A 22,572-nucleotide genomic window follows, 5' to 3' on the forward strand; every position below is an offset into this window, starting at 1 on the left:
CTTGTGTTCCCTCTCTCACCATCTCTTTCTCTGTTAAATAAATGAAATAAAATCTTTAAAAAAACACACACACGAAGGAAAATTGACATCGTAATCTGTGTGTTGCTGAATTCATTAAAGTAACCCAAAGATGTGAATAATAAGCCAACAACAACAACAAAAAGCCCTGGAGCACCTGGTTAGCTCAGTCCATACAGCATGAAACTCTTGATTTTCAGGTTATGAGTTCAAGCACCACAGTGGGCATAGAGCTTACTTAAAAAAAAAAAAGGGGCCCAGCTTTCTCAAGGTTACCTTATTTCTAAGGCTTAGTAGGCTTGACAAATATATCTGTTACCATATATTTCTATGTGGTGGTCACAATAGAGTCAAAGGCAGGGGCTGGGTCTTTTTATTTTCTCTCCAACAGCTAGCATAGTGCTGGCCACATGATGTTTATTAAAATAAATTATCCTTCAAGGTACGCTTAGTGACATGTCATCTTTTTTCCTATTCTAGCATTTGTTTGGGTATAATCTGAAGCTTACTGATACTCAGTATTTAAACAAATTTACTTGTCAAAAGCAAGATGCCAGAACCATTACTTAAAAGGACACAAAGCTCATCTTTTCTTTACATGATTCTGAAATCTACCCCTGGATCAAGTCAGATTGGGGATCCAGACACTGAAATGTAAAGTAGCCCCTCACTCCAGTGTCCTTCATTGAATTGTGCCTTGATATATAGTATCAGTTCATTTTGAATATTACTATCTAGAAAGCCCCAAGTAAATGCCTTGCATCTCTCATGAGGATGCTGTCCAAAGATTTCATTAGTTATCTAAGACCAACCCTGGAGGAACTGCTGCTCGCTTGTGGTACTGAGAGGGGTTGCAGCTCACTGAGTAGTGGTTTGTCTTTACTGTGTATGCATTGTAAGTGCTTCGGCCGCTCGGCCTTTCCCGGTCAGGTCAGCAAGGGCTCCCAGGAAGGGGTGGAGACCATGGGACCCTGGGTGACTGTAGACCACCAAGGCTGTCTGTCCCCTCTGTGCTGTGTCTCATTCTTTACCTTTCTTCTCTCTACTTACAGTTACACTATCACACTGTATATTATGTACCCATCTCAGATGCTTTGGGGCATAGATAAAGCCATTAATAAATCCAAGACGTGAAGGTAGATGTGTAAATACAAGTGTATAAAGTATGCTGAATGCAGAGGTGAAGGTGTAGTGAGTCTACTTGGGAAGTCAGGAGAGCGTGGGGGAGGAAGCCAGATTTGAGCTGGGGCTGGAAGGACATGAGGAGTTGCCTAGTCTGAAGCACATAGGGAGAACGTTCCAGGTGGGCACAACTGTACACACAAAACCCCGGGAGGTGAGAGGACAGGGACTCCAAATAGCATCATGTGACTGGAGGTTCAGGTGCAAAGTGGGGACGGGGCAAGGAAGAGGAGCCTGGCCTGACTCTGCACATCGTGAAAGATTTGGAATGTTATAGAAGCTGGAAACCTTGGAGGAATTTTGAACAGGTGATCAGGTTTTTATATCAGACAGAGCCCTCCTGATGGTACTTTGGAAGCTGAAGGTAGATGAGAATTTTGGGCAGTTCTGTCCTAGCTTTACTGAGGTAAGGGCAATTTCTAAGGAGGGTTCTCAGTTGTTCTAGGCAGGAAATCGCGGGGACCTGAATTAGGGCAGAAGCGGTGCAGATGGAATATGGGGCCAGATTTGAGAACAGCGATAGGACTTAGTTGTAGATGTAGAGAGTGGAGAAGAAAAACTAGTCTTGCTTATCTCCTGGCTTCTTAACTCAGACATTTGCTATATGATGGTGGCATTCACCCAGATACAGAGTAAAGAGAGGGCATGGGTTTGGTAAGGAAAGATGATGGATTCAGTTTTGGACATTTGCCTTTGAGGTGGCTGAAGAACCTAGAAGTTGCTGTCCATTACAGAAAGGCAATGAGATGTGTATGTCTGGAGTTAATAAAGGAATTTAGTCTCGAGGTACACATTTGGACATCATCAGGGTGTAGAAATGTTTGAAACCATAGGGGTGGGCAGGGGTGGGATTATCTCCCTGGGAGAGAGCAGAATAGGAAGAGGACTGGGGATAGGGTCCTGGGAAAAACAGTGTTTAAGGTGCTGGCAGAGGGAGACATTTTTCCCAGGAGAGCACCCAGAAAGATGGGAAGACAACTGGGAGTCGCTGTGTCATGAACTGAAGGAGGGAGAAGTCAGACACGAGGAAGAACAACATGGCTGTTGGATTTAGCAACTGGAAGGTCAAGGGTTGACCTCATGTAGATCTGTTTTTTGTGGAGCGGTGCTAGATTGCACTGGCCTGAGCAGTCAACAGGGGTTACAGAACTGCAGACAAGTGGATTAGATAATTCTTCTAGAAGCTTGATGGTGAAAGGAAGCTACAGCTGTAGACCACTGGTCAGGGGACTGTTTCTTGTTGCATTTTTGAGTATTGATTTCTATCTGCTATGAAGGGAAAGTCAGTGAGGAGAGGTTCAGAAAACAGGCATTAGGTGATGAAGCCAGTGAAGAAGCAGAAAGGAAGAATGGATTTAGAACATTGGTGGGTATGTCAGCGTTGAGTAGGAAGACAAATGAGAAGGTGAGGACAGACAGAAGGTACAGGTAAAGTGGTCAGTCTAAACCCTGTTTACAATGCACTCATAAATCTGAGAAATGTAGCTGTCTTTTAAAAATTAGTGTAACCTATAGCTTATAACTGAAATCAAAAGAGAAATCAGAAAAGACAAGGTTATTATACATATTATTATACATAATCCTACCATGCTTATAAATCATCTATTTTTATTTTTCTGTGTTGTCACTGAGTGCTTAAACATACAAATCACACATTTTTATACTTGTAGTCACAGTTTTTTCCCTCAGAGTCTTTTTTGTTTGTATGTTTTGTTTTTGTGTTTTTGAGAGAAAGAGTGTTCCCTCTCAGCGTGAGGGGCATAGAGAGAGGGAGAGAGAGAATCTCAACCAGATTTCTTGTAGAGTGTGGAGCCCAACACAGGGCTTGATCTCACAACCCTGAGATCATTACCTGAGCTGAAACCAAGAGTCGTACACTTAACTGACTGAGCCTCCTAGGCTCTTCCAGAGGTTTCTGTTTTGTTTTGATAAAAGACTTATTGAGATAAAACTTTTTGAATTTAGTCTTTCAATGTATACAATTCAGTGGTTTTTAGTATATTCACAGAGTGGTGCAGACATCACCACTATCTAGTTTCATAATGTTTTCAGCACTCCCAGAACAAAACCCCATCCACCCAGTGAGAGTCTCCCCATTCCTTCCTCCACTCTGCCGCTGACAACCATGTATCTACTTTCTATCTCTATTGATTTGCCCATTTTGGACATTTTTTTTTCTTTTTAAAGATTTTATGTATTTATTTGACAGACAGACATCACAAGTAGGCAGAGAGGCAGGCAGAGAGAGAGGAGGAAGCAGGCTCCCTGCTGACCAGAAAGCCCGATTCGGGGCTCGATCCCAGGACCCTGGGATCATGACCTGAGCTGAAGGCAGAGGTCTTAACCCACTGAGCCACCCAGGAGCCCCTGGACTTTTCATATAAATAGAATCCTACAATAAAGTGGCCTTTTGTGACTTGTCTCTTAGCGTCATGTTTCCAGGGTTTGTCCATGTGGTAGTCTGTCACTACCTCATTCCTTTTTATTGCCAACTATTATTCTATAAATACATGACTTACAAATATCTTTGAGAAACAATTTCAAACAAAGACAAAATTATGAAAAAGTTTGATGTACAATACAAAAGGAACTTTTTCTCCTTCTGAAACATTTGAGACTTGAAGTTGGAAATACCAGGTTGCTTACCTCCTGCTGTGAATGTGTATTTCCTGCAAACAAAGACCTTCGCGGCCACCATAGCAGTACGACCATCCACGTCGGGAAATGAATGTCAAAACATGACTACCATCTCCTCCTCCAACCCTGTTGAGAATCATGTTGCGTTTATTTCTATTTTTTTTTTTAATTCTTTTAGTTGAAATGCTGTTGACACACAATGTTGTATTAGTATAGGTATGTGACAAGTCTGTATGTTATGCGGTGCTCACAAGAGTAGCTACCATCTATCCCCTTACGCTCTTCCAATATCATTGGCAATACTCCCTGTGCTGTATCTTTCACTCTGTGACTTATTCATTCCATCCCTGGAGGCCTGGGCTTTCCACTCTCTCCCACCCATTTTGTGCATTCCCCATTCCCCACTCCCCTCAGTCAATCACCAATTCGTTCTCTAGTGTTTATGGGTCTCTTTCTGCTTTTGTTTGTTTTGTTTCTCCTGTTTTTTAGATTCCACATATAAGCGAAATCATTCAGTATTTATCTTACTCTGTGAGACTTATTTCGCTTAGCATCGTACCCTCTAGATCTACCCGTTATCCTGTGACTGAGTAGAATTATGTTGCCTTTAACTGTCCTATCTTTTTTGCCTCCTCAGAGATCTAATTTTATATTCTGCTTTTCTTTTTTATCTTAACATGTCATGATGGTTCTTTTGCTTTATTGTGCAGATAGGATGTTAGAATAATGGATTCTAACCAAAGGCAGGCCTTCTTTTGGTAACTTCCCCTCCTTTGTTTTGTGATGTTTTTTTAAAAGTTTGTGTGACATAGTTTTACTCTCAGTAATAAAAATAGGTTATCTGAGAAGTTAATTTTGCTTATCCTTTTAAAAAATTTTTAAATTATTACTATTTTTTTTTAATTGGGGCTCAAACTCATAAGCCTGAACTAAAGACCTGAACTGAAATCAAGAGTTGGATGCTTAACTGACTGAGCTACCCAGGCTCAAAATAAGCAAAGCTTATTTTGCTTATCCTTAAAGAAAATCTTTAGTGCCCATATTCCATTCTTTTCCCTCCTCTCTTCATGCCAACTTTCCCCAAATGCGTCATTCACAGAGAGAAATAGATCTCCTTTCTCAAAGAAATGGGAGATGACTGGAAAGAAAGTTCCCCTCTGGGCCCCTCCTCCTTTTTGAGAGGTTTATGATGCTTTACTGACTTTTGTGTCCCCTGTCCTAGCATGACAGTGTTTCTTTTCTCTTCCTTTGTATTAGGTCAGCAACAGCCCGTTGTCAGAAGAGGCTGTCCTGGGATTTGAATATGGAATGAGCATTGAAAGCCCCAAGTTGCTGCCCCTCTGGGAGGCTCAGTTTGGTGATTTCTTCAATGGTGCTCAGATAATTTTTGACACGTTCATCTCTGGAGGTTGGTGTTGGCATATGTGTGTGGCATGGCCCCAGCCCCTTGGGGACAAATGAATGGAAAGGGGCATAGCTGCCTATGAGGTGCTGTAGCACAGCTCCTCAGGAGAGTTGGGAGGCTGCCTTGCCCTCTGCTGGGGCCTGACAGCTATTGGATGGTTATGAAAGCTGCCAGAGGGCTGGGGGCCACTCAGACCGTAAGCAGCAACTTCTTCAGGGGACGGCGCTTGGCTGTCAGGAGCAGGGCATGTACCCACCAGCTCCTAGGCAATGGACTTTTGGGTCTGCGCTTGGGACATGTTGAGGAGCTGTGACATGAATACAAAGCAGGCAGTGGTGACACAGGGAGGATTTGTGCTAGGAGCAAATGCCAGCCTTGAAAACCCACTTCCCTAACCCAGGGATATTTAAGTATCTGAAAGCTGGCAGTTGTGCATCTTTATTGTATTTAATCACCATTTACAGAAGCAGAACCTGCTTATTGCAAAATTCAAAGGTACATAGTAAAGTACAAGTGTGAGTTCCTATCACCCCATTTTCTGGGGGGAACCACTCTTGGAATTTGCACACTTCAGGCCTCCCTTTGCTGTGTTTCTCTGCAACCTTATAGTTGTGAGGAAGAAAAGTGCTGGGACACCTGGGTGTCTCACTCAGTTAAGCATTTGCCTTCAGCTCAGGTCATGATCCCAGGGTCCCGGGATCCAGCCCCACATCAGGCTCCTTGCTCCGTGGGGATTCTGCTCCTCCCTCTGCCTGCTGCTCCCCCTGCTTGTGTGCTCTCTGTCTCACGCATGCGTGCACTTGCAAAAGATAAATAAATAAATTCTTAAAAAAAAAAAAAAAGGAAGGAAGAAAAGTGCCTTGAGGGAACTGACTGAACTTTGACATGTACAGAAGCCATCCTGGCGTGTCTGCTCCCTCGGCTAAGGACAGTGGCCCGTGTTGCAAGTGGTACATGAGGAAACGCAACATCCACCTGGAATCAGAGATACATGTTGTCCTTGAACCCGGGTCATTCCCCTTTTAATTTGTGTTCCATCTGCTAGAGCCCGTTCAGTGAACATGTCCTGTAGGGTTTCAGCCAGCGGGATGGATATCTTCCTCCAAAGCCTGGAACACTGCTGGAAAGTGCTTAGAATGGAAATGATTTTAGGGGATCAGACAGCAAACTAAATTTGTGGCACTACCAGGTCACCTCAGGCCATTCTGTTCCTGCCTCAGAGAGATCTTACTCCCTGTCATGTGCTTTTCCAGGGGAGGCCAAGTGGCTCCTACAGAGTGGCATTGTTATTCTCCTTCCCCACGGGTATGACGGGGCTGGACCCGACCATTCCTCTTGCCGCATAGAGCGTTTCCTGCAGGTACGTGTCCCATGCCTTCTAGATTCCAAGAAACGCTTCCTGCTTCCTAGATGGTTTGAAATAGAGTTGCGTCCTGTAGATACTTCGCGCACACCTCAAACGAGAGGACTTGGAAGATTTGAATGACACAGATTTCATGCAATGTCAATATTCCTTATCAGCCTGATGCCTGGGGACACCAGCATCATGGTTGTATAGCCATTAAAGTAGTTCTTGTATGGCAGAGGTCAGGGTCTCCCAAACCAGGCTGACTGTCAGAATCACCTGGGGAGCATTTTGTAAACAGAGATACAGGGACCAACACCAGATTCTTCAGAGTGAGGCCTAGGAATCTGTATTTTTACTTAAAAAACTTTTTTTCAAGTAATGATTGTATTTTTATAAAATGATTCATGATCACCAAAAAAATTTTAAATAACCACCCAGAAATAACCATTGTTATTCATTGGTAAGGAGCAATACCTACGTCTTTTTCTGCATATGGCAGAATATGCAGGAAAATATTAGGGTATTTTATTATGAAAATTTTCGAACATACAGAAGTTAGAAGATTTTCCAGTGAACGTTCATAGGCCGACCCCTTAGAGTGTACCATTAATATTTTATTCTACAGTACTGGTTTATTACAACTACTCATTATCATCCTTCTGTCTCTAAACCTGTATTATCTTCTGATGCATTTCAGAGTAAATGGAGACACCTGTACACATCCACTTAGTATGGGAATATCATTAGTCATTTTGGCATATGTGCCGATAAAATGCACAACTAGATGATAGGTCAGTAGAAAGGTAGACAGAACAGTAGATAGATGCATAGTTATATTGGTAGATAAAAATGCAGAAAAATGATTTTATAAAAATTAGGTTGCAGAAATAAATGGCAGGTAAATTAAAGATGGTGTGTGATGCAAACAGAAAAGTACATTTTGGGAAAGAAATTATAGGATATGTACCCTCCTGTGCAGAAGATATGGTTTGGAAGTTGTCAGATACAGACATGTTTCCCTTAGGACAGCCTGGGTCCTTGTGATTGAATGAGATGATCTGAACATTTGCTCCTTTCTTCCATTTTTTCCCTCAGATGTGTGACAGTGTCGAAGAGGGTGTAGATGGAGACACGGTAAACATGTTCGTGACACACCCGACCACCCCTGCACAGTATTTCCACCTGCTCAGGAGACAGATGGTTCGGAACTTCCGAAAACCCCTCATCGTTGCTTCTCCGAAGATGTTACTCAGGTTCCCCGTAAGTAGAAAAAACTAGTTAGTAAGCATTTCTCCTTTTGTCATTAAAAAAAAAATTATTTAAAGTTAAGCTCGTTAACATAAAGTGTATTATTAGTTTCGGGTAGAATTCAGTGACTCATCAGTTGTGTATAACACCCAGTGCTTATTACATCACGTGCCCTCGTTAGTGCCCCTCACCCAGTAACCCCAGCCCCTCAACCCATCTCTCCTCCGGCAACCCTCAGTTTGTTTCCTACAGTTAAGAGTCTCTTATGGTTGGCCTCCCTCTCTTGTTTTCATCTTATTTTTCCTTCCCTTCCCCTATGTTCCATCTGTTTTGATTCTTAAATTCCACATATGAGTGAAATCATATGGTATTTGTCTTTCTCTGACTGACTTGTTTCACTTAGCATAATACCCTCTAGTTCTGTCTGCATTATTGCAAATGGCAATGATTTCCATTCATCGGTCGATGGACATCTGGGCTCTTTGCCCAGTTTGGCTATTGTAGACATTACTGCTATAAACATTTGGGTGGATGTGCCCCTTCAAATCACTATTTTTGTATCTTTTGGATGAATACCCCTAATAGTGCTGGATCTGAGGGTAGTTCTGTTTTTAACTTTTTGAGGAAATTGTTTTCCACAGTTTGCATTCCCACCAACAGCTGGAAAAGGTTCCCCCTTTTCCACATCCTCACCAACATCTCTTGTTTCTTGAGTGGTTAATTTTAGCCATTCTGGTGAGTGAGGTAGTATCTCATTGTGGTTTTGATTTGTGTTTCCCTGATGATAAGTGGCGTTGAGCATGTTTTCATGTGTTTGTTGGCCATTTGTATGTCTTCTTTGGGGAAATGTCTATTCATGTCTTTTGCCCATTTCTTGACTGGGTTTTTTTGTTTTTTGGGCATTGTGTTTGATGAGCTCTTTATAGATTTTGGATACTAGTCATTTGTCTGATAATCTACTTCTGTAAGTTGCCTTTTAGTTTTGTTGATAGTTTCCTTTCCTTTTTATCTTGATGAGGTCCCAATAATTATTTTTGGTTTTGTTTCCCTTGCCTCTGGAGACATGTCTAGTAAGAATTTGCTGCTTCTGAGGTCAAAGGATTTTGAAAGACCATTTAGGTCTTTCATCTGTTTTGAATTTATTTTTGTGTATGGTGTAACAAAGTGGTCCAGTTTCATTCTTCTGAATGTTGTTGTTGTCCAATTTTCCCAGCACTGTTTGTTGAAGGGACTTTTGTCTGTTGGATATATATATATATATATATATATATTTCCATTCATCGGTCGATGGACATCTGGGCTCTTTTTTTTTTTTTCTTAATGTATTTGTCAGAAACAAAAAAAACACATGCAGGGGGAGTGGTAGGCAGAGATAGAAGCAGGCTTTTGATGAGCAAGGAGCCCCATCTGAGACTCAGTCCCAGGACACTGGGATCATGAACTGAGCCAAAGGCAGACACTTAATTGACTCAGCCACCCAGGCATCCCATCCATTGGATATTCTTTCCTGCTTTGTCGAAGATGATGACCATATAGTTGAGGGTTCATTTCTGGTTCTCTATTCTGTTCCATTGATCTGTTTATTGTTTTTGTGTCAGTACCATACTGTCTTGCTGATTATAGCTTCATAATAAAGCTTAAAGTCCAGAATTGTGAGCTCCCAGCTTTGATTCTTTTTCAACATTACTTTGGCTTTTTGGGGTCTTTTCTGGTTCCATACAAATTTCAGAATTGTTTGTTCTAGCTCTGTGAAAAATGCTGGTGGTATTTTGATAAGGATTGCATTGAATGTGTAAATTGCTGTGGATAGTATAGACATTTAAAAAAAAAAGATTTTATTTCAGACACAGAGAGAGTGAGAGAGAGCAAGAGCTTGGGCAGGGGGTGGGGGGAAGGAACGGGAGAAGCAGACTCTCTGCTGAGCAGGGAGCCCAACATGGGGCTTGATCCCAGGACCCTGGAATCATGACCTGAACGAAAGGCAGATGCTTAACTCACTGAGCCAGCTAGGCACCCCAGGTAGTGTCGACATTTTAGCAATATTTGTTTTTCTAATCCACGAGCATGGAGTGTTTTCCCATTTCTTTGTGTCTTTCTCTATTTCTTTCATAAGTGTTCTATGGTTTTGAGAGTACAAATCTTTTACCTATTTGGTTAGGTTTATTCCTAGGTATCTTATGGTTTTTGGTGCAATTGTAAATGGGACTGATTCCTTGATTTCTCTTTCTACTGCTTCATTGTTTGTGTATAGAAATGCAACAGACTTCTGTGTGTTGATTTTATATACTATGACTTAGCTGAATTCCTGTAGAAATTTTTTGGTGGAATCTTCTGGGTTTTCTACATCGAGTATCATGTCATCTGTGAAGAGTAGAGTTTGAATTCTTCTTTGCCAGTTCAGATGTCTTTTACTTCTTTTTGTTGTCTGATTGCTGGGCAGGGGCTTCTAGTTCTATGTCAATAACAGTGGTGAGAGTGGACATCTCTGTTGCATTCCTGACCTTAGAGGAAAAGCTCTCAGGTTTTCCCTGTTGGGAATGATATTTGCTGCGGGTCTTCCCTATATGGCCTTTAGCATGTTTGAGATATGTTCCCTCTATTCCTACTTTGTTGAGAGTTTTTAATCAAGAAAGGGTGCTGTATTTTGCCAAATGCTTTCTCTGCATCTATTGAGAAGATCGTATAGTTCTTATCCTTTCTTTCATTAATGTAGAAAATCACATTGATTGATTTGCAGATATTGAACCACCGCCCCTGCAGCCTAGAAATACATCATACCTGGGCATGGTGAATAATCCTTTTAATGTTGGATCCAATTAGCTAGTATCTTGTTGAGAATTTTTGCATCCATGTTCATCAGGGGTATTGGTCTATAATGTCCTTTTGTCATTTTTGTACATACTTGCTTCTATTTTCTGTATCTTATTTATTTATTTAGGGCCTTTATTTATTTTATGAGACCATAACCCAAGCTGAAGGCAGAAGATTAACCTCTGAACCACCCAGGCACCCCTTTTTTTGGCTTTTTAAATTGAAATTTTAATTCCAGTTAACATGCAGTGTTATGTAAGTTTCAGGTGTACAATATGGTGCTTCAACAGTTCCATACACACTTGGTTCTCATCACGACAAGAGCACTCACTCCTTAATCCCCTTTACCTGTTTCACCTGTTTCCCGCCCTGCCACCCTGGCCCCCTACACTCTGCAAACCCACACATCCCCTTGTGTCTAATTATATTTAAACAGAAACGTCTTTTCGGTTTTAGTTGACCTAACTGCTTTCTCTCTTTAAAAAAAAAAACTTTCTGGAATAACTTGGACTATAGGGAGCACTCCATCTCACTGTGAGCAGAAATAATTTTTTTTTGAAGATTTTATTTATTTTATTTGACAGAGAGAGATCACAAATAGGCAGAGAGGCAGGCAGAGAGAGAGAGGAGGAAGCAGGCTCCCTGCTGAGCAGAGAGCCCGATGTGGGGCTCAATCCCAGGACCCTGGGATCACGACCTGAGCCGAAGGCAGAGGCTTTAACCCACTGAGCCACCCAGGCGCCCAAGCAGAAATAATTTTTTAGAAAAAGTTTATTTAAAGTGCAAGTAGTTTTCAGTACCAGTATTCTTCTTTTATCTGTGGGGAATACATTCCAAGACTCCCATCGGATGCCTGAGGTTGCAGATAGTACTAAACGCTGTACCCACTATGTCTTTTCCTATACACACGTACCTATCATAAATTTTAATTTATAAATTAAACACAGTATTAGCTTAATAAGAACTAAATAAAATATAAGAATTATGATTATATATTATAAAACAAGTTATGTGAATATGGTCTTTTTAATTTTTTATTTTTTTTTTATTTTTATTTATTTATTTTTTTAAAGATTTTATTTATTTATTTGACAGACAGAGATCACAAGTAGGCAGAGAGGCAGGCAAGAGAGAGAGAAGAGGAAGCAGGCTCCCTGCAGAGCAGACAGCCTGATGTGGGGCTCAATCCCAGGACCCTGGGATCATGACCCAAGCCAAAGGCAGAGGCTTTAACCCACTGAGCTACCCAGGCACCCCCAATATGGTCTTTTTAAAAAATACCTTGTTGTGCTGTACTCACCCTTCTTGTGATGGAGCAAGATGATAAAATGAGTACATAAAGAGAGGAAGTAGGTGAATGACGTAGGCATGGTGACAGCATGATGCTACTAGAGACCTTCTGACCACATGTCAGGAGGAAGAGCATCTGCTTCTTGACCTAGGTTGACTGTACGTAACACAAACCATTGAAAGCAAAACCAGAGAAAACCAAGTAGTAGCAAGTTGGGAATGCCAAGTATTTTGATGAAAACCAGTGGTGATATTCATTGGCTTACTGAGATTTTTTTCTGCTAAATGATTTACCAGTGGATAGACTCCTGTTTCAAACATTACAACAATATAGCTTATTGCTATAACATTTAAAGGGGTACATATATTTTCTCTCTCTCCTGTTCTCTCTCAAATAAATAAATAAAATCTTTAGAAAAGAAGAAAAGGAACATTTTGTCTGGGTTCACCTGAACTGGGTGTTAAGCACACAATATGTTTTTTATTTTATTTTAAATTTAAATTTATTTTTATTTTTATCTTTTTGTGTGAGAGAGAGGAAGGGAGGGAAAGGGATTGCACATGAGCTGGAGGGGGAAGAGCAGAGGGAAAGGAAGAGAATCCTAAGTCGGCTCCACGCTCACTGTAGAGCTGTACAGACAAGAGGGTCGATCTCACCACCCTGAGGTCATGACCTGAGGCGAAGTCAAGAGTCAGACGCTTAACCGACTGAGCTACCCAGGCGCCCCCCCAATATATTTTTTAAATCACAAAAATATGCAGAGTTCAAGATAATAAATATTGCTAAGCATCTATTTATCCCATCTGTGAGCATTTTTTCTGGTTTTATATGAGAGTCTTAATTAGGATTAAGGTTCAAAAAACCTTGGCACTTATTCGGATGCTAGGCAAAGGAGGTAAAAGAAGTCATTTAGGATTTGGCTCTTCAAGACTATCCTGTGCTTCTCACGAAGGCTCGAGAATGTATATTTGGAATTGAGGGGTGTTAAGGATAGCAGTTGAGTGATTTGCCTCTAGTGGAGGTCAGCATCCACATGAGCCCAGAGTGGGTGCCGCCTCAAATTCCGCCCTCTCTGCCCCTCCACTGCCTCTCCCTGGTGCTGACCCCGGGGGTCAGTACTGTGGAAATGTACTTCCCGTTCTTACACCGATGGCGTGGTTTGTGTGTTTGATCCTTTCATTCTCGTTTGCCTCCCTGACTGTGCCTTGAACAACCTTGCACATTGTGAGATGGCTTCCTGGGTCTCGCAGCATGAGAGGACATTCAGGAATAATGAATGCCATCCCTTTAACACGTGTTTCTCATGGGGGTATTTGGACACAGATGTTTTGAAGCAGCAGTGTTAAAGGGGCCGAGTCATAATGCAGATTACTATAACTTATTTCTAAGAAAAATATTTGTCTGGGATTCTTGACCCAGTTTTCATTATACCCCTAAGGGTGTCACATGCTCCCTCAATCATTACTATAATGGCATGTAATCACATTAAGTGTAATATATGTATATTACTAAGTATTGAGTGAACAATTAGAAATTCTATTGAGAATTTTTTTGCTGTTTCTAATGAGAAAGAGAGTTCACATTCTGGCCCCAATAGTCCACTCCTCTCTCATGTCTAATATATAACTTACCAAATAAGTGAGGCCTTGCTCTGGAACCTTGAAAATATCAACAGCTAGGGGCACCTGGGTGGCTGTGATGGGTAGGTGTCTGACTCTTAATTTTGAGTTAGGTCAATCTCAGGGTCATGAGATGAAGCCCTGAGAGCTTAAGATTCTCTCTCTCCCTCCGTCTCTCCGCTTACACACTCTTTCTCTCTCTCAAAAAAAAAAAATATATATATATATATATAAAATATATATATATATTTTTTCAACAGCTATCCTATAGATTTTTAAAAAGATTTTATTTTTTATTTACTTATTTGACAGAGAGAGAATGAGATCACAAGTAGGCAGAGGGCAGGCGGGGGTGGGGGAAGCAGGCTCCCCGCCGAGCAGAGAGTGTGATGTGGGGCTGGATCCCAGGAACCTGGGATCATGACTGAGCCGAAGGCAGGGGCTTTAACCCGCTGAGCCACCCAGGTGCCCCTATCCTATAGATTTTTAAGTGAAAAGCTATTAAGTAGCTAAATATCTTCATTAAACATCTCAGTCCTTCTATTAACTGAAAGTGAGTACCACCATTATTGAAGTCTGATTTCTTCCTGAAAATTAGATTATTGGTACAAGTGATCTAGCAGAACAGAAGTCCACCCTTTCTTTCCAAGGTGTATTCAGAGATGACTTGCCATATGACAAATATGACTCAGGGCTGTAAGAAGTTTGTCTGACATGTGGTACCTAAATTCTACCCAAATTTCCCACCCAGCTCTGAATTCCAGTTCCTTTTTTTTTTTTTTTTGCCTTAGTGAGTTCTACACCTCCATGTGGGGCTTGAACTGACACCAAGATCAAGATCAAGAGTCACTTGCTCCACTAACTGAGCTAGCCAGGCGCCCCTCCAGCTCCTTTGGATTCCTACCCTAGGAAGTGGGAGCTGACCAAGGGTTCAGGATGGAGAAAAATGGCTTCTATCATACATTATTTAGCAATAAGAATAAGTAAAAAATAAGAATAAAATAAATATATGATATATAATAAAATATATATCTATATATAATAGGTAACATATATTATGTAGACATATAGATAATGTATAATGTATAAAGTATATATTTTTATTTCATTCTCTTAGTTAATATTAATTTTTTAGGGTATACTACAATATTCCCCATCAGCATGGCTGCCCATCAGTGGACCAATCAAGATGTAGTCCCATTTGAGAATAGATTATAGGGCAGTGAACTAGGGCTGTCTATGTGCTAAGTTCTTTGCAACAGGTACTTATTTAAATTGAGTTCATTAATAAAATTTCTTTTCATCACAGAAATATTCATGTATTGTTCCTTCTTGTTCTGACTCATTAGGTTTCACGTATAAATTATAGTCAAAATCCTAGAGACAGAAATCCTTGTCCTAGTTTAGCTGTTTTTGTTCACAAATGTCATTTCTGATTCCAACAAACCAAAGTGTATTTTTACTGAGACAAAAAGTGGGATCAAACTGAAATTTTGATTCTAAAAGTCTTGTTTCAGTATTGCACAAAAGGCAATCTTACATAACATGGAAAAAGTAATTTTATTCTGAAATATACACAATTGGTATTTTTTTTGAAAGATACTGTGTTTACTAGAGCATATATTTATATATATGAGTCCGAGGAGGAAAGTTTGATGTTATTTCTTGGTAAAGATCCCTTGAAAGTGCAAGCATCTTCAGCTCCTTTCTTTGGTTGATAGTTGTGTGGCTTTTTATCCTCCTTAGGCCGCTGTGTCAACTCTTCAAGAAATGGCGCCAGGAACAACATTCAAGCCGGTCATTGGCGATTCATCTGTGGATCCCAAAAAGTAATTTGCTGTGTATCTCTGTTTTCATACTCTGCAGTAGAATTTTAATTAATGGGAAAACTAGTTCACGTTAGGGAACCCAGAGTGACCCAAATCTCCTCTATCCTGATAGAAGTCCTCTGCCCCCATGGGGCGGGAGGCAGAATTTGCATGGAATTTGGAGCTTCAGAGGCGTGTGTTGCTGAGGAAGACCACAGGGCACAGTGTGTCACTGAACCCAACTACAGAGCCCCCCACTGCTTCCATAATGAAGCATTTTCATCAACGCAATCTCCTCTTTCTTTTGATACAATTCTCTTAGCTGTTTCTCCTCTACCCCATTCTACCCAACAGGGTCAAGAGGCTAGTGTTCTGCTGTGGCAAACATTTCTATGCCCTGCTGAAGCAAAGAGAATCCTTAGAGGCCAAGAAGCATGACTTTGCCATCATCCGATTAGAGGAACTCTGCCCTTTCCCACTGGATTCGTTACAGCAAGAGATGAGCAAATACAAACACGTTAAAGGTGCAGCATTATTCTTGGTGGGATTCTTTGGGTTTTAGATACCTGAAACCTATTCCAGCGTCTCTGTGGAAAGGGATTCTGGGGCAGTGAGGGTCCTTAAAGGATTGAATCTTTTGGAATTTGGAAAAATGGGGAAAAAAAAATACTGCTAGAGCCAATGTTTCCTTGTCTTTTATGGTGTCCCTTTCGGTAACCCACCTCCTTCTCTCACTTTAAGATGTGTCGTTTCTTGACAGGTTGGAGGTAATCAGTGCTATCCTATTGCTTAGGATAAATGTAACTGTAAAAGGCAAGTCTTTACAATAAGTGGGGCTTCAGTAATTAGACATCTGTATGTACTGGGTACGGACATTAACTCAGGATCACAGATCTAAATGTAAAACATAAAACTCTAAAACTTCTAGGAGAAAATCTCCATGACCTTTGGCTAGGCAAAAGATCTGAATGAAAGAATGGGAGGACAAATAACTACTTAAAATGATGCTTGACAGGGGCGCCTGGGTGGCTCAGTGGGTTAAGCCTCTGCCTTCGGCTCAGGTCATGATCTCAGGGTCCTGGGATCGAGCCCCGCATCGGGCTCTCTGCTTGGCGGGGAGCCTGCTTTCTCCTCTCTCTCTCTGCCTGCCTCTCTGCCTACTTGTGATCTCTCTCTCTGTCATAAAAATAAATAAAAAATCTTAAAAAAAAAGATGCTTGACATAATTAGTGATAAGGGAAATGCAAATGAAACCCAAACGAGATACAGCTGCACCCCTGTCAGAATAGCTAAAATGAAAACAAAACAGTAAGTTGGCGATACCGAGAGCTGATGAGGAATGGAAAGTGGTACAGCCACCCTGGAAAATAGTTCCAACACACAGTTGCCAGTCTACTCGGAGGTATTTGCCCAAGAGAAATGACAGTGTGTTCACAGAAAAATGTCTACCACAGCTTCATTCATAATTGTCCCAAACTGGAAACCACCAGGATGTCCTTGAACCTGTGGATAAATAAACAAGGATGTAAGGTACATCCTTGCAATATCATACTACTCAACAATAAAAGAGAGTAAACTATGGCTTTGGGATTTTGCTAGTTCAGGGCAGCCAGAACCAAAGCTTCCATAGTATAATTCCATTTATCTGATGTTCTGGAAAAGGCAAAACCATAGGGAGAAGAGAACCTCAGTGGTTGCCAGAGGCTGGTGCCATAGGAGGAGTTGCCTTCAAAGGGCAGGATGAGGGAATTTTGGGGGTTGATAGAATTGTTCTGTATCATGAGTGAGGTGTTTGATACATGACTATCATTTACCAAAATACAAAACAAAACAAATAAAAAACAAACCACACCATGCCATATTGGAAAGGCATAGATTTACTTGAAGAAAGCTAGCTATACATACATACACACTGTATATGTACATATGTGTGTGTATATGGCTATAAGGTATCTATGTATGTACATATGCACTGTGTGTATACATATACACACACATTCTATATATATATATTCTATATATATTGATATATATAAAACTATATATATTTTTATATATTCTACATATAGAATGTGTGTGTGTGTGTGTTACTGTAGGTTTACCTGGAGTATTGAAATGAACTTTCTTCTCCTATAGATTTTATTTGGAGTCAGGAGGAGCCTCAGAACATGGGACCATGGTGCTTTGTTTCTCCAAGGTTTGAAAAGCAGCTGGCCTGCAAGGTAATAGCTTTCCCTCTTACAGTGTTTTATGTATGTGTGTTATTTCTCCTGGAGTGCCAGTAAATGGGTTTATCCCCCATTAGCAGTCCAGTTCTTTTAAAGAGAAACTAAACTATAAAACCTAACTTAGACTGGTTTTTTTTTTGGAATGAAATACTGAATGTTTATCAAGATATATATATGTGTATGTGCTAGTATGATGTAAGAAAAAGTGATTATACTTAAAGTAAAAGCCCTTACCTATCAGCTACCTTACCCCTAGTCTTGTCCTAAAGGTCACAATCCAGGCCCTGGGGGAGCAGGATGATGAGTGGGCTTGTATTACAGTAATGGAGAAGAGATGCCCACTAATGCTTGTTCTAGGCTCTTCCACATAGCTGGGGTCCATCAAAGGCCAAGTTCTTACTGCTTAGACTGTCAGGAGGGAAGAACAATGAGAAGAGCAAATGGGCTTCTGTTTCTCTTCCTATTCTTCTTCAATTAGAACTCACTTCACAGGGCGTCTGGGTGGCTCGGTGGGTTGGGCCACTGCCTTCGGCTCAGGTCATGATCTCAGGGGCCTGGGGTCGAGTCCCGAGGCGGGCTCTCTGCTCAACAGGGAGCCAGCTTCCTCCTCTCTCTCTCTCTCTGCCTGCCTCTCTGCCTACTTGTGATCTCTCTGTCAAATGAATGGATAAAATTAAAAAAAAAAAAAGAACTCACTTCACACATTTGTTACTAGTTTGTGGGGTCAAATCATTGTCATTGTTCTAATTTAGGAAGCTCTACTGCTAAAACCAACTAATAGTTACTGAAGAACACGACCAATTCAAGAATTGATCTCCCCTGATGGTGCCTGGGATTTAGTTTTTAGCTGTGACCTGTATCTCCTTCCAGTCTATTCTAGGTGACCCATTATTTTTCCAAAAAAGGTGATTTGTGGTTAAACAAGCTAAAAGAAAGGCATGCCCTGCCTCGGGAGAATAAAGCCGGGCTCTGATCAGGTCAGCAGGTCATTTTATTTCTTTTCTGCTCTCATCATAGCTCCGTCTTGTGAGTCGACCCCCTTTGCCAGCCCCTGCTGTAGGAATTGGCACCCTTCACCTGCAGCAGCATGAAGATGTCCTCACCAAGACCTTTGCTTGATGGTGTCCTTTGAAACAGTGTTACTTCCTTTTAAGAAAACAAGCATGAAAAGAAAAGCCGGCTCCTTTGCTCTCTTCTTCCATTAGGCAACATGAAAAGTCTGTGTTCCTCTAAGACGTTGGGATTGATGAGGAACATTTAATTGGAATACACAGAGTATCCAAGGGAATTATCCATCGATCCATGAACCTGATGAGTCACCTTAATCCTTGAAGGTACAACAGTGTTCCGTTTTGGTTAGATCTGAGTGAGCTGTAGAACCAGTGCCTTACCCAGACTTTTTCAGACCATGTTTTCCAATTAACTATATATGCCCAGGAAAGTCTCTTTAATTTGAATTTACAGAATTTACCTGCAGATCAATTTGCTTGGTATGTGTCACTTTCATTAATTTTGCCATTCTTTATTCAGAGTCCTGTGACTACCAGTATTTTCATTTTATGTGATCTCCGGGGCTGCTTTCCAGCCACAGTGAGAAGTGTTTCACCAAATGCTGGAGCAAAGCTATGCTAGTCCTGATGGATGTTCTTCAGAAGAGCTGTTTTCACCCACTGACCTTAAATATCCATCCCATTACAAAGGACTAGGGATGTATCATCTTTCTGCACAGTATTATTAAGGAGTTTTAGCTACAATGAAATTGTTTATCATCTTATCTTTTTTCCCCCTAAATTCTTATTGCAGTGATATCTTAATATTTTTGATTGGCTTTCGGTGTCTGATACGGGGATTTCAGCTCCTGGTTAGTCAGTCTTGCTGCTAAAAGGGTATGATGAAGTGATGTTCGTTTGTGGTATTTAAGGAGCATTTTAACTTTAATGCTGAAAACTTCCAAGCACCAGGTTCTTAGGGGTTTATGGAGATCACCAGCCCATTGCATTACCTCTGAAACTTCACGGAAGCTTAACCACAGAGCAGCAAGCTGTGTAGCTTAATGTCACTTGGTGCTGCAGGGGCTCTGCCATCTTCCATTCTGGTGCTATGAGAGTTTTTCTTCGAAATAATGGAGGAAGTGCTGGGGCATTGGAATGGCCTCTCCCTTTTTTGGCAACTGGTAAAGTCTTTCACAATCAACATGGTTGTTTGGGCCACAGGAGTAGATTTGCAATTCGCATCTTCAGTGTATGCCTTAGTTTGTTGATTTAATATTTCTGTAATATTCACAGCCCTTTGCACCTATATTCAAGCCCTGTGCACCTTAATGCTTCCTTCCTATGTCAAGCCTTATAAATCATGTAACTCGGTGTCATGCATGTAAATCGGTACAAAGTCTATCTAATGAAAACGGTTATCAGTGTTGTATACTGAACTAGAAAGACATGAAAGGCCTGTCATTTTTTTTAGATCTCTTGGTTTCTTGAGTTAAAAATTCCAAGCTTGGGGTGCCTGGGTGGCTCAGTGGGTTAAGCTGCTGCCTTTGGCTCAGGTCATGATCTCAGGGTCCTGGGATTCAGTCCCGCATCAGGCTCTCTGCTCAGCAGCGAGCCTGCTTCCCTCTCTCTCTCTGCCTGCCTCTCTGCCTACTTGTGATCTCTGTCTGTCAAATAAATAAATAAAATCTTAAAAAAAAAAAAAATTCCAAGCATGAAGCACAAAATGAGAGGGAAAACTAGGATTTTTTTGTTTTGTTTTGTTTTTTAGAAGTTTAGATTTCTTCTAATTTCTCTGGTATCTTATTATGTCTTCACCACCATGAGCCATGAAATTGTCTTCTAAAAAAATGTGTCTTCCGTATCTTAACCTTCTTACTCTCAAGCACTGTTGCAACACAGGTCAGCATTTTTAATTACATTGTAGGAAAGGACCAAATCAAATACTCTCATAATAAAGTATGGGATAAAAATATCATAGCAAAATTAATAAAACACCTTTATTGTATTCCCCTGGGAAATTTGATAATGTGATATTTGTATCCCCTTTATATCTATGTTAATTTCATATTCAATGAAGAATAGAGTTCAAATTGGGTATTCATTGAAGAGAAGAATTAACAACCATGAAGAAAATGTTGATTTTGTCTAAAGTGACATATTCTTAGTAAAATAAAATTTTCTTCTTTAAGAACCATTTGCTCCATTTTTGTATATGCATATTATTTAGAAAATATTCTAAAGCATAACTTCTTTTAGCCTAACTGTATTACTTATGAAGTTTTTTTTTTTAATTCCTTGACTGACAATAGAAATAGTGTCCATTTTACAAAAGCGAGGAAATGCAAGTTTAAAGAAATTAGGGGTTCCACAGGAGGGAAGTCACAGATGAGAATCAAGACTTGAGGTTCCAAAAACTTCACCTCCATTTCCCTTGGATATACTTGGATATTTGCTTTTCACCTTCAGCTTCTAAGTTTTGTGTTAAAACCATCATATTTGGGGGAAATTTGGACAAAATGTTTTTAAATTCTCAATATTTACAACCTACTATTAATTCAAATAAACAACTCCTAAATTACTCAGTGGGAGTAGTAACTCATTGTCATGCTTGTATTTAAATCTGATAAAGCAGTCTAAAGCAGACTGTTATTTCCCCATTGCCATTTGCAAAATCAGTTAATCTTAGAAAACTTTTAATAAAAGTATGTTCCTTTAGTGTTATTTCCCTGTGTCTTCTCTGAGTCATGTGGAGAATCAACTATAATTGAACAAAAGTGAGAAATGACCCTCTAAGAGTAGGATAGTATTTCCCCAGTAGTTTATTGGACACGTACTGCATATATGGTGTTGTTCGGGACATTAGAAATACAGGAGAGTAAAATGGAAAATGGGTTGCTATTTGTCCTCAGTGGACTAACTGTCTATTTGAGATGACAATGCATTTTACACATAGAGAGATATGTTCTTGTTGAGTGTGCTAAAACAGTGTGGGAGGTCAAGGTAGAGTGATACTGCTGATAGATGTAGATTAATTGGCATATTGTAGTCACACGAGGACAAGTCCTGGGTAGCATGTAGTAGTAGAAAGACTGAAGAATGTTGGAAGGATAATTCACAGCAGTTACCTAACATGTCAGAGCTTATTCCCAGGTTCTTTTACTTGAAACATGGAGCTGTCCCAGAAAGAAGAAGTAAAGAGAAGTGGAGGCAACTCTTCGTCTGTCAATTAGGCTTTCATTTTAGTGCATCTTTATTGAAAGGATATTATATGTGTGAAATTAGCTCACAGTATAGGGCCAAAACTGTATGTAAGCCAACCATTTGCAAGTCACCATAGGTAATACAAAAATTACGTTTCTGTCATCTAAAAGTTTATGGATAGTAGGGGAGCTTAGAGAAGTATAAAAATGACTAATACAGAGTAGGGTGAGATAAGAATGAAGTCATAGGATGGGAGGTTATAACTCTGGCAAACTTTGTGTTTCCCAAAGTGGCTAGAGCAGTATTTTGCTTCACCTGCCCTTCCAGAACCTTGCCACAACTTCACCTAGAGGCAGAGTCTGTTTTCCCACTCTCTTGAGATTGAACAGGCATTTGTGGCTGCCTCTACCAATATAATGCACTGAAAGTGATGCTGGGTCATTAACAAGAACATTCCCTTGGTACCCAGCGGCCATGTTTTGAGGAAGTCCAGGCAAAATGAAGGGGCCCTGTGGAGATGTTGAAGCTGACAGGCAACCGCAAATGCTGGGCTTGTGAGTGAGAGATCCCTCTGCTCATTCAAGTCTCCAGTCTTGGAGCTGTCCCAGATGACCCCAAGTGGAGCAGAGTTCTGTGCATGCCCAGCCTACTTGTGTGTGTGTGTGTGTGTGTGTGTGTGTGTGTGTTTTCAAAGATAAACAAGGCCTCACACCAGGTAAAGTAGTCAGGACAGATTTTAATCAGCAGTATATTATTGCAGTAGAAAAGAGTCCAGCATGAACTG

At 40.7% G+C, this 22,572-nt stretch overlaps 1 protein-coding gene across 4 annotated transcripts in view; it reads left to right on the plus strand.

The window, feature by feature from the left end:
• Positions 1–22,572, plus strand: part of DHTKD1 (dehydrogenase E1 and transketolase domain containing 1) — a 61,807-nt gene that overhangs the window by 35,600 nt on the left and 3,635 nt on the right. For 3 of the 4 annotated variants that reach the window (XM_045069105.1, XM_004774899.3, XM_045069106.1), the window contains 7 exons: positions 5,095–5,245; positions 6,496–6,602; positions 7,686–7,850; positions 15,306–15,388; positions 15,722–15,891; positions 17,504–17,589; positions 18,613–21,165. In XM_045069105.1, coding sequence (XP_044925040.1) covers positions 5,095–5,245; positions 6,496–6,602; positions 7,686–7,850; positions 15,306–15,388; positions 15,722–15,891; positions 17,504–17,589; positions 18,613–18,714 — 864 coding nt within the window. In that variant the 3' untranslated portion in view covers positions 18,715–21,165. Of the gene's footprint in view, positions 1–5,094; positions 5,246–6,495; positions 6,603–7,685; positions 7,851–15,305; positions 15,389–15,721; positions 15,892–17,503; positions 17,590–18,612; positions 21,166–22,572 lie in introns of those variants that run through there. The other variant, XR_006603345.1, reaches the window with a different exon arrangement.

The sequence above is a fragment of the Mustela putorius genome, unplaced genomic scaffold (assembly GCF_011764305.1).
Source record: "Mustela putorius furo isolate JIRA1106 unplaced genomic scaffold, ASM1176430v1.1 tig00003913_pilon_pilon_pilon, whole genome shotgun sequence".
Classification (NCBI taxonomy): Eukaryota; Metazoa; Chordata; class Mammalia; order Carnivora; family Mustelidae; genus Mustela; species Mustela putorius.